This window comes from Amaranthus tricolor, chromosome 16 (genome assembly GCF_026212465.1).
Source record: "Amaranthus tricolor cultivar Red isolate AtriRed21 chromosome 16, ASM2621246v1, whole genome shotgun sequence".
In the NCBI taxonomy this organism is placed as follows: Eukaryota; Viridiplantae; Streptophyta; class Magnoliopsida; order Caryophyllales; family Amaranthaceae; genus Amaranthus; species Amaranthus tricolor.
In genome coordinates this window covers 692,331-709,183 of record NC_080062.1, presented here as the reverse complement: position 1 = coordinate 709,183, position 16,853 = coordinate 692,331, and the positions used below count along the sequence as shown (strand labels likewise).

The 16,853-nt window shown below is 30.6% G+C and overlaps 1 protein-coding gene across 2 annotated transcripts; it reads right to left on the bottom strand.

Annotated features, from left to right (window-relative positions):
• Positions 1–4,440: 4,440 nt before the first annotated feature.
• LOC130802187 (uncharacterized) lies at positions 4,441–10,543 on the bottom strand. Of its 2 annotated transcripts, none has more exons than XM_057666114.1 (6): positions 10,214–10,543; positions 7,516–7,897; positions 6,792–6,988; positions 6,286–6,433; positions 5,197–5,350; positions 4,441–5,006 (listed from the first exon to the last, which is right to left on the bottom strand). In XM_057666114.1, exons 1-6 carry the CDS (start codon positions 10,270–10,272, stop codon positions 4,981–4,983), a joined length of 966 nt encoding a protein of 321 aa, XP_057522097.1. In that variant the 5' UTR covers positions 10,273–10,543; the 3' UTR covers positions 4,441–4,980. The 2 variants fall into 2 exon arrangements, with proteins under 2 accessions (XP_057522097.1, XP_057522098.1); XM_057666115.1 differs by having other exon boundaries at positions 6,292–6,433; positions 10,214–10,517.
• Positions 10,544–16,853: the final 6,310 nt, after the last annotated feature.

The window sequence follows — 16,853 nt, the reverse complement described above, 5'->3', positions numbered from 1 at the left end:
TTAAATTCTTAATCTTAGTGTTTGTACTTTGAATTTTGAAAAGTTGAAAAATTGTGAGTTTTATGTTTTTAAAGTGTTTATTTACATATATCAAATGAAAGATTGTAAAATTATCTTTAATTTGATATATTTATTATATTACCATTTTCGTGTCCCCGTGTCCGCCATTTTTAAGTTGGCGTTTTCCCTTACCCGTGTCGTGTCCGTGTCCGTTTTAGTGGAACCTAGGTGAGGAGTGGAAACGACGAAGAGATCAAAATTAATGTTGTCGTTTGAAGGTTTGTATTTGTATATGATTTAGGCTTAATTAATTTACAAATTACACATATAAAAGAGATTAATTAAATTGAGTTAGTTTAATAAAAACTTTGCACTATTTTTCCGGGTCTATTTGCCTTTTTTGTTAGTGAATAATTATGATATATCAATTTAGAGAAATTCTTGTATAAGAGTGTGGAAACATGTCTATATAAAGAGTTAATTTCTAATAAACTAATTGTTTAACGAAAAAATAAATGTTTAAATTAATTTAATTTAGTTATGATATTTATTTAACAACAAAACTATTTTAAATGAAAATACAAAAGTTCTTGTGAGAGACCATCTCTAATTGAGACCATTATATATTTTTTAAAATATTATAAGTAGGTATTAAGAATAATATAAGTAAACATTTAAGATATTGAAAATAGACATTAAGGATACGGTAAGTAAACATTAATGATAATAATGTAAGTAGACATTATAAATACGATAAGTAGGTATTAATCTTTAATGGATTGAGTTTGAGATACGTCAATAAAAAGACTAGCTAATGAAAATATATGATCAATTTATTCTTGAGAAATGTGATTTGTGAATATTATCATGGATATATAGTAGAAGTATTTGACAATTTTAGCAATACTTTCTCAAAAAATAAAAAAATAAATAAAAGAGACAGTAGAAGATACTATGAATAACAATACTCCATTATATTCTAAATATCCACCAAAAGAGAGATTTTTCAAGGGTCAGGCGAAATTAGACAACAAAATGAATCTTATTCTTGTACAAACAAAAATTGTTTTCCTAATCCGTCTTTAGAGCAAACTCAACAAAATTATACAAAAAAAAAAAAAAAGAAATTAGCATAATTTAGAAATAAGTTCTGACATAGCGTACATCAATCTTAATATTTCTTTATTTATAATTTTACTCTTAAAATGAAATGATGTACACTATGCTACTACAGACTAAATTTATACAAGTATTTTATCATTAAGTAAAGGTGTTCAAAACAGATTCGATCTTTTGAAATTTACTCAATCTTGTAACTGAACTTGATTTGACCCAAGATATAAAATAGATTAACAATTATGTAAACACATACATGGATATATATAAGACTTGATTTTGGAACGATTCGGAACATTTGACCTAAAATCGATTCGATGACCCGAATAAACATCTCTACACCGCTAATCAGTGGTACTCCGCAGACATTTACGGTAAGCAGTGCACCTTCCATCCGTAACTTTACATAAGCAATTAGTATAAAAAGGATGGCGATTGCTAGTGCTGCAAAATGGTCTTGGACTTAGAACATGATGTGTGTTTATGATGCAACTATTGGCACTTACTATTTTGCCATTCAAGCTTAATAATAGTAGTGTTAATACAAATAAAAGCTCCAAATTTTTCATGTTTGTTTTCCTCACTTTTATGAACAAATGGAAGTTACATATATCTCAAATTTATATACTTGAATTAATTTATTTTTAGAAAAGAATTGAAAGAAAAAGAAGAAAGTTAAACTTGCATAATTACTTTGAGGGTCCATTTGGATAAAAGTGTTCATAGTGGAAGTTAATGGTGTTTTTAGTGGAAGTTAATGGATACACATTAATTGAACACAAGTCAAATTAATGCTTTTACTTATTAAATTAAATAAATACTCTACTATTTTTGTCATTTTGATTTATCATAATGCAGAAAGATTAATATAATATAAAAAATTATGAATTAGTCTAGTATATTTAAAATTTTTTCCTTTTATTCATATGACACAAGATTTTAATTCTCACCTCATAATAAAATATTTAATAATTTTAGTTATTTCACAAATTCCTTAACATGTTATGTTCAATTATAATATTTTTTTTTTTGTATATTTTTCCTTATGAGTAAATGATACGCCATATTTTCTAATGGAGGGCCCCACACTGGAATATGTTAGACCCATTTATAGTATACTCTATTGGGTGCGGCATGGTTGTAATTAACTACATCAGTGAAAATAAACCCTTTTTATTTTAATTCAATTTTAATGTGATTTTGAAACTTAATTAACAAGTATGTATAAATTAATATGAAATTAATATTTAATTTTAATCCAATCCAAATATATGACACGAAATCAACTCAATGATAGCAATGAACAATTGTTCTAACTTTACGTTTTTCTTTTGTTTGTACTCCCTCCGTTCTTTTAAGTTCTTCCACCTTACTATAATGGGTAGTTTCATAAGTTCTTCCACTTTAGAATACTTTCTATTTTTTGAAAGTTTTTATCCCACTTTTACCCCTTAAAATCCTCCTTTTTCTTTTAATTTACCCCTTTTCTTTTATTTATAATTATTTTCTTTCTCATACTTTTAATACAATCATTACTTCACACTACTATTTAATTAAAATAATACCCACTACAACCTCATACTTCCAATACAATCATTACTTCACACTACTATTTAATTAAAATAATACCCACTACAACCCAAAGATTCTATCTTTCTTAATATGTGTGAAAAACCTAAAGTGAAAGATAAAAAAGAACGGAGGGAGTATTAATTAAGTTATTAATCATAGGCGTAACTGAGCTGTTATTTGTTAGCCTATCGCATTCTATTCTTTGTCATCAATTATTTTGTAGTTTTCATAATTTGTCATCAATTATCTGTTGTTGTTTGTCTCATATCACATGCAAGCTAGCTAGGGATTTCTTATTTTAACTCTTCTAATGAAAGAATATTTTGTGTTATAAAATAATATCATAAGGCCTCCCATAATAATTAATAAATATTAATAAGAGTTGTCTACATATATGTTTGTTCAAATTATTTTTAACAGTTTTTGGTCAACTAATGATAAATTAAAATTCTATACACAATAATTATCTATAACGTGTGGTAATTTATTTTGAATCATGTTCCAAACTTTGAAATAAATTTATAAAAGCGTATCATCAATCATAAAAATTATTTTTCGCAATTTTTATTTTCTCCGAGACTTTTTCATCCAACTAAACAAAAGAAAACTTAATATCATTTATATTTACAATTAAAAAATAATTTTATTGAAAAACTAATTTTCAGTCAAAATATTATAGCCCACATCAAACAAATTGTTAATGTTTAGTATGTTTTACTCCCTCTAATTCACTACTAATGTCCTATTTACTTTAAACACTTTATCCAATGTATTTATTTAATCTTTAATATCTCTAATTCTGTATATTAAAAATTATGGAAAGTTGATATGAATAATCTTTGCATTGAGACGAATCAAATAAGATCCTATATGACTAGGTTTTAACTTATAGATTAATAATAAAATACAAATTAAAAGTAAGAGATGAATAATGTCTAAAAAGCAAATGGGACGTTAGTGCTAAATTAGAGGGAATATTATACTTGTTATAAAAAATTGTTATATGAAACAGTATTTCTACGAGACACAATCCATACATAATAGAGAAAGTATATTAAAATGAATGTCTTTCGGATTCTATATTGTCTATAATTTGTCCTCAACTCCTTGTGGAGTAGTTTGTACCTGGTCACATGCAAGCTAGCTAAGGATTTCAATTAATCTAATTGAAGAATATTTTGCGGTTGTACAAAAGAATCTACCATTACAAAAACTAAAAAGTTATCTACAATAGGTATATATTCTATAATACTCATAGGTCAAGCTGGATTTGGAATGGTCAATTAGGGTTCAATAGATAACGAAACTACCTTAGTCGCTATCAAACAACTTAGCCCTACTTCAAAGCAAGGCGCGCATAAGTTTTTAAATGAGATCGAGATGTTTTCGAGACTAAGACACGTGCGTTTTGTGTCTTTGATTGGGTATGTGACGACGGGGCGAAATGATCTTGATTTATGAGTATATGACACGTGATATCCTTCGAGATCACTTGATGTATATAAGAAGGTCGTCGACAGACGAAATGATCGTCATGATCACAATAACACTCCTTTGCCATGGAAGCAACGTCTTATGATTTGTTTAGGGTCAGCTCGAGGCTTACAATATCTCCATGCACATAAATAGTGGCGAACCCAAGTGTCCTCCGACTAGATGATTCTATATCTAAAAGAGTATTAAACTTCATGCAAATATGTTATTATCAATTATAGGTATTGAAAATTAATGAAACATCCCAAAAGAAAGAAGTAAAACAAGTGTTTTATATTTCCATATATTCATTTTTAATCAATCCCAAAAGGGAAGGAATGTATACCAAAAACGGAAGTCATCTTCCTCACATCGAAGCTTGGAAAGTACAAAGAAACTATACGTAACAATTGATATACATAGTAGTTGGCAATTGTCCCGCAACTTCCTAATATCAGAAACAACCTCTTTGTTATACTCAGGATGCAGTTGAGCGTATCCGACTTTCCAAACTTCGTATAAGAGGAACCCTCTTAATGACATTTGAGTAATGAAATGTTATTGCTATTGTCAATTACAAAATCATTTACTAATGGGATCCGTAAAGCATAAATGATGAATCGTTGCTAGATTATCGGAAGCTGAATACTCAAGTCATCGAACCAAGTCGCAAAACGTTTCGATAGTTGTGGATGGCAATTAATAAAAGAATGCCCAAAGAATACATGGCCAAAAATGAGTAAAACTTCTAGCCATTTTGAGTAAAACTAGATCGTTCATGATAGATCAAATGGTCAGGAAATGTTTCGTCATGTACACCTATTCCTCCTTCGCGCACAATCGCTCTGCATATCAATTTTTAAAAAAAGTAAGAAAATAATCAGCACGATAATATTTCCGAAGCAATATTCACCACTGCCGTCTATTTAGGAACATCATCATGCAACCTAAAATGGCCTTACGCAGCACGGATATTGCTTTGGATACATTGTCACACTAGTAACGGTTTATGGGTTGTAAGATATGTAACCATACTGAGATATTCGTAAGCCAGTATCATGGAGGTTCCCCAAGCTGACATGCTAAAAAATCTTGGACCTAATCCTCGATATAGACCTTTCCAACCTTCATCTGCGACTAATTTTTTTACTACTCGAACTGCATTTTGTCTGTTTTCATCTCCCATTACCTGCAAAGTCGTGTCAAACATGGAAGATCGGAATCATAATTTTTTTTAATGTTATGTCGGAAGAACATCTGAAGTGTCCATGAACGGATCGTTTCACAACTCTAGACACTCATAAGCGAGCACAAATCACAAGCCATACATTTCGTAAGGCCCGGCACAATACACGAGTGACAAGATCAACAACCATAGTTGCTTATTTCAACACAAAAATGATAATGACAATAAAGGTTAGCTACCTAAGCAGCCAACATACAGGGTGACGAACAAACCCCACAAGCCTGCAGCAACACCTCGCCAGAGGCCACCTAGCACTCCAGGGAGGCAGCGACATAAGCCAAATGCAGCCTGCAACGAGCCAGCAACTGCACACATTGGCGAGACAACCCCACAAAAGAGCCTGCCAGACAACTTGCAGCCCGCGGAGGAACAGCCACAATATTCAATAGCCCAGCCCAAAAACACTATAACAGAGCTCAATGCCCGAACAAAATTCCCCTGGCCAGAAGCAGCACAAGAACGCAAGGCTAACAGTCAAGCCCCAAACACAGACCTGCCAGACCCAGCAGACCACGCACAATGCCAGATAGCGGCAAACTTGAAGCCTACAAAAAACACCCCACAGAAGCCAGCAATAGCACATGGCCAACTCTCAGAAGCAACATAGCAAAAGCTGCGAACCCAAGACGGAACAAACAAACCAGACACAGAACCAAACCGGAGACGTAGCCATACCCACCAGACACACTAGCACCCCTACTCAACTACTCAAGCCAGCATAGTTATACTTATACCTTTACCCAAATCAAAGACACTAGATAGTAAGACGACAGCTAAGCTTCTAATGACAAAGCAAAGACTATTAACCAAAATACCCTCATAAGCCACAAACGCATTTAGTAAGATGACAGATTAGAACAAAGAAAGCAAGAAGTTACCTGGACCTGCAAGCGAGTCTTGATGGTATCTAAGGGAGTTGTAATGCACGAAGCCGTGGCACCAGCAACAACACCCCCGGCAGCTTGAACACCAACAATTTCCCCTAGACTTGGAGCTTCTTTCTGCTCAGCCCCGTGTCCTAAAATCCTGTACATGTTATAACCAAATGGTTTTATAAAAACAACAACAAATAAAGTTAAATACTACTAAATCCACTTGAAAAGCTTAAATCAGGTTTCACTTTCATATAAGCCTCAGTTGAGCGCTTCAGCATATTTGTCGTAAATTATTTACATTGAGACAGTGATCACTGATTACAGCTTTCACAAAGATAAACATGTCTAAATTTTTAGCAGCATACATTTACATGTGTACAACTACTTGATGTGATGTTCAAATGTGCATGCATGCAGGAGTCGGGACCCATGACATAAAACAAACATGTGACATGAACAAGCAATAGCCAAGGTCCAAAATTGTGAAAACCATACAAACTTAGAACTACCTCCAGAACAAACGTTGACTAGATCCATAGCTGGCCCACCATACGGCACTTGAAGGAGAATATGTGATCACTGATAGACCAAACCCCCTATATAGCCCTCGAACACCATCAGCCTTAATTACCTTACGCACAACATCAACGCCGCCATTATATGTTGCATAGCCAGAATATCCCTGTACCATCAACTTTTGGCTAACCTAGTTTACAGAAAGACATATATAAGCCAGAGGATGTATAGGTAAATAATGATTATTTTAAGAAAGTAGTAAATCACTCTTATGTGTCCCCACTTTATAGGAGGGCTTTTGAGATTTTATTTTATCTTTTTCTTATTTTATTTTTTTTAATATTATGTATTTTGTCTTTTTGTGGTTATTTGCAAACAACTGTTATTGTTTAGGATTTTCTCTATAAGCCAAGGTATGTTGTCAATTTCAAGGAATATGTAAATATATTAAAAGTATTCTTGGCATAGAGCAATGTCCTGATAACATAGGAAAACTGGCAGCATTGAAGTTTGGCCCAACTAGCATAGCCTTACACCATGGCTAAGGACAGCAAGACACGGAAAAAAGCATTTTCCCCAGGCTCTTAAGCAAATAAGACCTTTGACAACAAAGAAATTGCAACATTAACCAATCAGACATACCCATCGAGACAAAACAATAACGACAACAGCATCCAAACGGGATTTTCTTGCTAATAATGCCAAAATAGAACATACCACGTCAACTGGAACAAAGACCGCCTGGGCACAAAGTGATCCCATCATGCCAGCAATCCCATTTGCTATGGCTGCTTGCGATGGTTCAGACAATTTAAGTGGTTCAACCATTCGGAAAGTTGCCACCTTTGTAGTCTCCAAAGTAGTTAGGAATATAATCCTGGCTGGAATTGCGCCAGTGATGACTGTGCCAAAACCTCTGTACAAACCAGGCACTCCATCGGCTTTCAAAATGCCTTTGGCAACTGCAAATGCATTCCTGTCAGCAATATCCTTGGAAGCGACCTGGAGCCTAGTCTTTACAACAGAAACAGGATATAGCGCCACTGTAATCCCCGTAAAAAGTCCAGCACCAACAACATAGAACTTCGTCTTGTCAAGTCTGCAAATTGATCGAATGCAAAATTGAAAATTATAAGATCAATAACCAAGTGAACATGACTTCCCACGGCATGTTCTAGTTTCATACTCCATATTTTGTATATAAAATAATGGTGCGATCAACACATGCTAAAGACAATATAGCACCTTCAAGACCATTGGTTTCTCAGACACGAAATGATGGTGTAAGATGATACTATATAGCAACTAATACTACTCCAGCATAATAAATATAAAATGTTCAGAGAGGTGAGTCACTAAAATTAAATGGAAGTTGCACATTCATGGTGGATCCAAATGCTATTGTGAAGGTAGAATAACCAATCGTGGATCTTGGACAATAAATTAGAGCGGGCCAAAGTTATTATCCAAAGAAAAATAGGGAGGCCAAGATTCGAACTCCAAACCTCTGGTTTAAAAATAATACTCTTTACCACTCAACCACATATTTTTATTGTACAAACTTAGACAATATTCTGATTTTATAAAAAGATCCAAAAATTTTTTGGGCGACCAAGCCTCTTTGGGCCCTATAAAGATTTGCCACTAGAATAACAATGAAGCAAAGGCTAACAAGGATAAATCATTATTCTTAAAAGGTAAAGCCAACTAATCTCATGAAATTTGAGTCACAAACATCGTAACAATATGCAACACTACTTTGAAGAAGGTCCATGGTTGTGTTAGCAAGTACACACATCACACATGTCAATATAATTTGAACGTTAAAATTCCTCAACATGTCGTGTTGGGATTTAATATTTGGTATTGTTATTGTTGTAGACTACACAACAATGTCAGAGTCATAATCCCAAAAGATTGTTAATTTTCTAGAGATAGGTCAAATTCGTGAGAAATACTTGAGCGTTGCAGATAATTGGGCTGGAAAGGCAGATCTTTAAATCTTCCACTTTTCACATTGATTATTCTAATGGATAAAGATAAACAAGATTTTTTGGTCCAAATCCTAATTTGCAGAGAACCGTCAATTCAACCAAAATCAAAGATGTTGTGAATTTGGTTACTGCATTCACATAGAAGAGATAGAAATACCCAACACAAACCCCAAATGAGTCACATAAGTCAATACTCAATATACAAACATTAGACCCTGAATTCAGAAGCCTAAGAGAAGGTGATACCAGATCAAAAATACAAACATTGTTTCCACAATGATATTCATCGATAAATTTCAGAGACACAAAATCCCTCATACAACTTAACTACATTGCCAAGAATACGAACAGAGATCATTGGTGAAGATCCATAACAAAACTTCATATATGTGATAGGACACCCCGAAAACTCTCTGGCTAGATGCACCATCAATTCCAAACATACCCAACTGAAACACAATCTTTACTCCCATCTGAAACACCATCACTCTCCATTTTCCACTGTCCCAAAGGAAAGCACAAATCATATCAGCTTAACATTACATAGGGCTAAATTATTCCAAATGAAATAAGGGGCAATGAGATTCAAATTCGTAACCTTATGATACTGTGTCAAGGAACCAACTCAAGCAAACGCTTAAAAATATGTTATACTTATTATATCTTACGATGATGACCTTCTAGTTGATTCTTAATAATATAATGATGCCTCACTGAAATTCTCCAAAACCCACAAACATGAACATATCCTAATTCCTAAAAACCAATAAATCATAATTGTACTATATTGCCATGCCTTACTAAAACTGTTAAGATTATACTCCCTCCGTTTTCGTATGTTCTTTTATATAGAATTTATGAATTTTAGTGACTATGATTTCTCATCAATCTATAAGAAAAAAACGTATTCATGTGGGATCTATCCCTCTCAACATATACTTTCCAAGTATCAACATTTTACAATTTTAAAAACTCACAATTAAAATTATTTGATTTTAAAGTATGCAAAAAAAAGTGAATGATAGAAACATTTAAATACAGAGAGATTATAGCATAATTTGGACCTCAATCATAAGCTCAAGCTTTTGGTTGAGTTTGTTTCTTAACATAGTATCAGAAGCCAACAACAACCAACATCAAAAGAATTCAAAATTACTTTTGCAAAAGAAACAAGTAAATGTAGAATCTTTACAAACCAAATAAAGAAGAGGTCATTTTTTAGTTTTTAACAACAAATGAATCATGAAAAATCATATAACCCACAAATCAAAATTCACTAATTTAACAAGGGTTCATCAAAAAATCTTGGATTTCAGAAAATTCACTCTTTTTTCACCACTAATATAGCTAATTCAAATGCATTAAAACCTGCATTTCTAAACTACTCAATAATAAATATAAGCGATTAATAAACAACTTACTTATCCCAATTAATCTCTGTTTGTCCAAATGACTGAGTTCGAGCACCAGATGAATCCATTATAGAGGTGTGATTCGAAAGAAAAAGGAATTTAAATTTTTACAAGAACCCTAACTATTGAAGAACTACAAAACATCCCCAAAAGGGGGAAATTTTAGTGGAACCTGCAAATTAAAATTAGGGTTTTATAGCAGCGAATGAGTTTATTTCTTGGAGATGTATGAATTGATGGAGAATTATCGAAGTTCCCATCAATGTTGAGCGAATGGAGAAGGAAGACTGAAGAAAAGTTGTTCTTTCGTTGTTCTCTTAATTTTGGTTTTATCTTTTTATAAAAATGTTGTTTTGTTCATTGAAAAACTACGAAGGTGTTTGGCAAACGACTGATAACTGGTAAGCTGGTAGCTTATAGTTGATAGCTGATTATAGTGGCTGATTTGACCGGTTGATTTCATTAACTGGTTTGACCAGCTGATTTTGAACCCGCTGCTATGAGCAGCTTGTTTAAAGACAGCTTATTTATATCAATAAGTTGTTTCAATCAGCTAATTCACCAAACACTAGCATTAGTTGGTTTGACCAGCTAATCCTCCATTTACATCAAAATAAGCTAAAATTACTCAATAAGATAATTTGTCAAACACCCCCATCTTTTTCATCCTATTAATATTTAAAATTATGATACCTCCTAAAATTTATGAAGAATTCTCTAGAGAAAATATTGCAATATGAATGAAGATAGTAGTTAAGAAGACAAATAAACATGATCAATGAAAATAGTAGTTAAGAAGACAAATAAACATGATCACAAAGTTCATAGTATTTTAATCTAGATTAAATCCTTGTAACATTTTTATATTTTTTTCAATTTAGAATTATAATTTTTGTTTGGAGCTTGATTGGTATGGTTGTGTAGTGTTGTAGAATAGAGATTGATATAAAATTTAAATGTTACTATAAGCATTTTGAATTTTGTTTTGTGATAATGATTTGAAACACAATACAAAGTAATGTTATGTTTTATGTTTGTTGCGTAGAACTTTGTAAGTTTATAAACAAGTAGACAAAAATTAATAAACCAATGACATTTATTTTAGCATAATAAACGATTTAGAAAATTTGGCTAATAAACTTTTACAAAGACGATACTCAATATCTTTGATTAAATCATCTTAAAACATATTTTTTTATAATTGTATATCAAAATTTTAAAATTTATAAACCTCTACCAAGCCACCAACTTTTACTTAAAACTGGATAAGTTTGACATTAGAATGTGAGAAAGATGCAATAAGTATCATACAATCCGATACTATCTTCTCACTTTTCTTCTCTTAACACACATTTTTGGCATCCAAAAAACAAATACATTAAAGGGGTGTTTGATAAAGGTTTTTTCTATATAGGTAAGGGATTCAATTAACTTATAAGCTTACTTTTTGTTTGATATCAAATTTAGTTAAGCGAATCCGTTACTTAAGGGTAACAAATAACCTCATTTTGTTTCCTCTCATTTAACAATGGTGACAAATTCCCTTTCTTCCCTCTTTCTATCTTGCAAACTTCAGAAACTTCGGTACACTTCTATCATAACTTTGTGTTTATCACCTGCACTTATGAAAATCAAATTTCAACCCATGTGAATAATTTAAAATAATATATTTTTTATTTTTTAAATCTAGTTTTCAGTAGTAGTAGACCCAATAATGTAGTGGAAAATCAAATTTTATTTTTGTTTTATATTTTTTAGGTTTGACTTTGTTTGTTGTAAATTGTTGTTCATCGCTTTGATTACTATAGAGGCAAATAGCAAAATAATGGGAAACAATGTGTTTCCCTTACCTAATTATACCAAACAACTAATTACAATAATCTTATCATTACTGTTACCTTTTTTTAAGACTAACCTTTCCATTTCCTTTCCACTCTTTATACCAAACACCCCCTAAGTTCTTTTAAGAAAAATAATTCATTTTCTTCCGGAATTGTTATTAATCAAATTAATAACAATGTTAAACTATTATCATTTGAAAAAGATTAACATTTTATTCACATTCTTTTTATCTTATTTGAATTTCACACACGGGTTAGTTCATTCTTACTTAATTCTATTTATTTTTAGATTTTGTTATTTAATATTCTATTATGTTTTCGTATTGATAGACATCCTAACAACTGTTTAGACTGTACACACGGTAATGAGATGTTGTATATTGTTTGCCATGGGTGTATTTGCTAAGTTCTTTGACTAATATTGGTGTATGTATGTAACCTAGATGTAACACTTTAGATTAATAGTTATTGTGGATTGTGGTTGATATCAATGGGTAACAATAAAATACTGATAGAATTGATAAATTTGGTAGAGGTTTTGAGATTGTTGTAAGTGAGTTTTAAGTCATTCATTATTAGGTCATTGAAATTCTATTGTACTTCAGTCTATTTACAACCTAATATAATTAGGTCATGTTCATTATAAATGAACCCTATTAGACCTAATATTTAAACTAGTTAATTGAGAAAAACTCAATGAACCAAATTGGGAACTTAGCTTACAAGAAATTTTAGCCTCAAACACATCCTTTTTACTTAATTATCTCTCTTTTGTAGTATACATAATTGTAGATGTCGGATCGATGACATTTTATGAGAGTCACTACAATAAATTTAACTTTTTGTGATATTGAATTTAGTGACATTAATATAATTAGGTCATGTTCATTATAAATTTCACGCTTACTTTTGGAATAAGTTTAGAACTTAGTTTATTTAATTAATTTTTTTTTTTTGCTTAAGTATTTCAAATTTTCTATTTGTGATAGGATTGGATAGATCATAGATGGTGATTTGGTGATTCTACTTGAGTTACCAATACCATATTTTTCGGATTATTTTTCTTAATGAAGCTTTCCCTCTTGCTTCAAAGATGAAGATTTTTATAAAAAAAATCAAAAGTAAAATTTAATGATATAATTAATACAATTCTCATGTAAGGTTGATTGTTTTAAATTAGGTTAAATAGTCCAATTAAATTAATTATAATATTCATTTTTATACTTAAAAGTACTTACTTATAGTTATTTAATGTTTACAAATTCATTTTAGATATTAAAATTAACGCTTTAAATATAAAAATACTTACTAAATTATTTAAAAGGATCACTTTAAATCCATGTCAATTAAAGATAATCTCATGTAAAATAGCTCAAAAATCATTTATCTCAAACTTCGGTAGAGACACAATCAAGAATTCAAGAGACATAAGCCAAATATAATAATAATAATAATAATAATAATAATAATAATAATAATAATAATAATAATGTAATTGATCCAATACAAATAGGGGCTCATAAATAATAATAATAAATTATGGCAGATTATATAACATATCCGATAATATTAAGCATCAGTACTCCTAAAGTCCTAATATATTATATATACTCTATTATTCAATTTTTTTTAAAATTTTGCAATAATTCATTTATAAATGTCACCATCACTTGCTATCTCATTCACAAATTATCTCCTATTTAATACTAGTTACACATTTCAGAGTTTAGATTATTTAAAGGTGTTGCAATTTCACGAATCTTAGGAATTAATTAACATATTTTTTTGATAGAATATATGAATATTATTTGGCTTTGGCTATTATTTTAAGCCTTTAACAACTAAGTTAACTTCTTAACATTATATCATAAACTAACATAGTATAGGAATCAACACTTCAACCATGTATGATGAGGATTGAGAACATCATATAAAAGCACATATTAAAATATATTTCAGATATTAGTTTAAGCTTTTATTGAATTCGTTTCTAATTTTATTTTTTTCATTTTAAATTGTTATCATGGACCCACACAAATGCAATAGATAATCACAAGCCTCAAGTTTTTCACAATCCATGGCCCTAATGCTATGATCTGGTTACAATAAACTCACAAAACGACACACTCCATGCCACTTTTCTCTATTGCTGAATGGTCAGACACTCAGACATAAATTCTTAAATTCCATGCCAATAACCAATTGAACATGGAATATATAAACAAAATTCAGAATCCCTCAAGTTGCCCTAAGAAGTTAAAGGAAAATGGAATTTTTAAATAACGGATATATTATTTTACTAAATAATATATTTTATGGAGGAAAAATAAAAATTATAAACATTAAAAAATATTAAAAAAAAAAATTAGTAGAAAAAATATAAGACCACAACTAATAAAAAAATATTTTTATAAAGTTGGTAAGAAACATGTGACTAACATAAAAAATATAAAATGTTAAAATGAAATTAGTAAAAGATATGTGCAAACCATAAGTATTATTAAAATATTAAAATAAAGATTAATAAGGTTATTTTTATCTAAAATTAATCATAAAATTTTTTATAGGAACAACAAATAAAATACCAAAAATATCAAATAGGAATTTGTTTAAGAAACGAAAGGGAGTACTTAAAACTTCTTTGAATTGCCAGTTTGCCACTTGAAGTGGAAGCTACGAGAAGTCCAAAATCTTTCTTCCACTCCGAGTAGTAATTTCTTCCTTCATCATAACTCCTTTCTTTCTCCTTCTAAAACCTTTTCTATCCTCCATTTTGTAATTTCTCCAAAATGGGTATTAAGTCATTTTGCAATTTGGGTGATTTAGTTTTTGCATTTTTCTTCTTTAGTTCTACCTTTACTCTTACAGGTAACCTTTCTGTCTTTCTTTTCCTGTTCAATTTTAATTCTGGGGTTGTAAAGTTTATGTCTTTTCTTCTTATTTGCATGTTAATCTTTTTGAATTTAATTTGATGCTTCATGGCATTTGGATTGGCTAAAATTAGAGTCTTTAAGAATTTTTGTTAATGGTTCCATTGAATTTTCACTTATTATGACATTTGGATTTGTAAAATTTGAGTTTTTGATGATTTTTTGTGTGTAAATTTGATTGAATTTGAGGTTTCATGGCATTTGTATAGGTTAAAGTTTGAGTCTTTAAGAATTTTTGTTCATCATTCTATTGAATTTGACAAATTATGACATTTGGGTTTGTAAAATTTGAGTGTTTGATGATTTTTTGTATGTAAATTTGATGTTTGATGGCATTTATTTTTGTCAAAGTTTGAGTCTTTAAGAATTTTTGTTGATGATTCTAATGAATTTGACTTATTAAGACATTTGGTTTGTAATATTTGAGTGTTTCATGATTTTTTGTATGCTAATTTGATTGAATTTGATGTTTCATAGCATTTGTATTGGAAAGTTTGAGTCTTTTAAGAATTTTTTGTTAATCGTTTTGTTGAATTTGACTTATGATGACATCTATGTTTAAAAAGTTTAGTCTTTATGAATTTTTTTGTATATTCGTTTGATTGAATTTGATGTTTCATGGCATTTTGATTGGTTAGATTTTGAGTCTTTAAAATTTTTTTGTTGATCATTTTGTTCAATTTGGCTTATCATGACATTTGGGTTTGTAAAGTTCGAGTCTTTGATGATTTTTTTGTATATTCATTTGGGTTAAAAGGGATTTTCATTGATTCATTGGTTTTTCATAGATCATATTCAGGGAAAATATTATGTTCTCTTCTCACCGTGTTATTTTCTAATTTGCTAGAGTTTTTATGTCATTCCCACGTTAGTGTACCAATTCAACCAAAAGTTAGGCCGAGGCTTGTAGCCCATGATATCGTATACTACTCTACGCCAATTATTTCACTTAAAATAATGAGGGTGAATGAGATTTGAGCCCGTGACCTTCTTTCACATTAGCTCTGATACCATGTCAAGATTCAATTCAACCAAAACCAAAAACTTAAGATGACTCTATCATTCCAAGAAGAAAGTTATTTTGTTGGTTTCTATCAGTTTGCTGCTGCTTTTAATTGGTTATTTATGTAGTTTTTGATTTTTTAATTTTTTTTGGGTATTATGTCTTCTCATAATGTGATTGGGTTGTAATATTGGGTCATGGAATCATAATGGGTTGATAGCCAATAAAATAGATGAGCTTGTTTTTATATACAAATGGGGCATGCTATAAGCTATATTTTGGTTTAGTGTTACAATAGTTTCATCAGATTTTTTGGCTTATTATTGATTCTGTTGTGAGGGTGATTGGACTGTCTAGTACACAAAATTGTCCGTATACGCTATTAACATCAAGAATCTATTATAGGTACTTGAGGTGAAATTAAGAGTCTAAGTTACATAAAGTGATTATGTTATGCAAACGCTTTTTTCAATACAATGTGTTTAAATGTGTGTTATACAAAATAGAGTTGGTAAATTCATGTATAGAATCTAATATCCTACTTGTGTTTGTGAATTACAATTCCTTGATTTTCTGATCGGAACTGTGACTACTATACGAATTATATGTTCCTTTTAGTTATTGATTGTGTTTTACGCCTTTACGGTAAGTGGGCTATGTTAGATTATGATTACGGTTATTCTTAGGAGTAGTTACTTGTATTAGTGGTGTGTAGTGTTGCAGTTACTAGTTATTCTTAGGAGCAGTTATTTTAAACATCTGTATAAATAACCATCATCAGTTGTCGAATGAAATACAAGAAATAAATACAAGAAACACAAAAACCTTGCTGGTTAAACAGAAAACATGGTATCAGAGCTAGAACGATTCTGAAT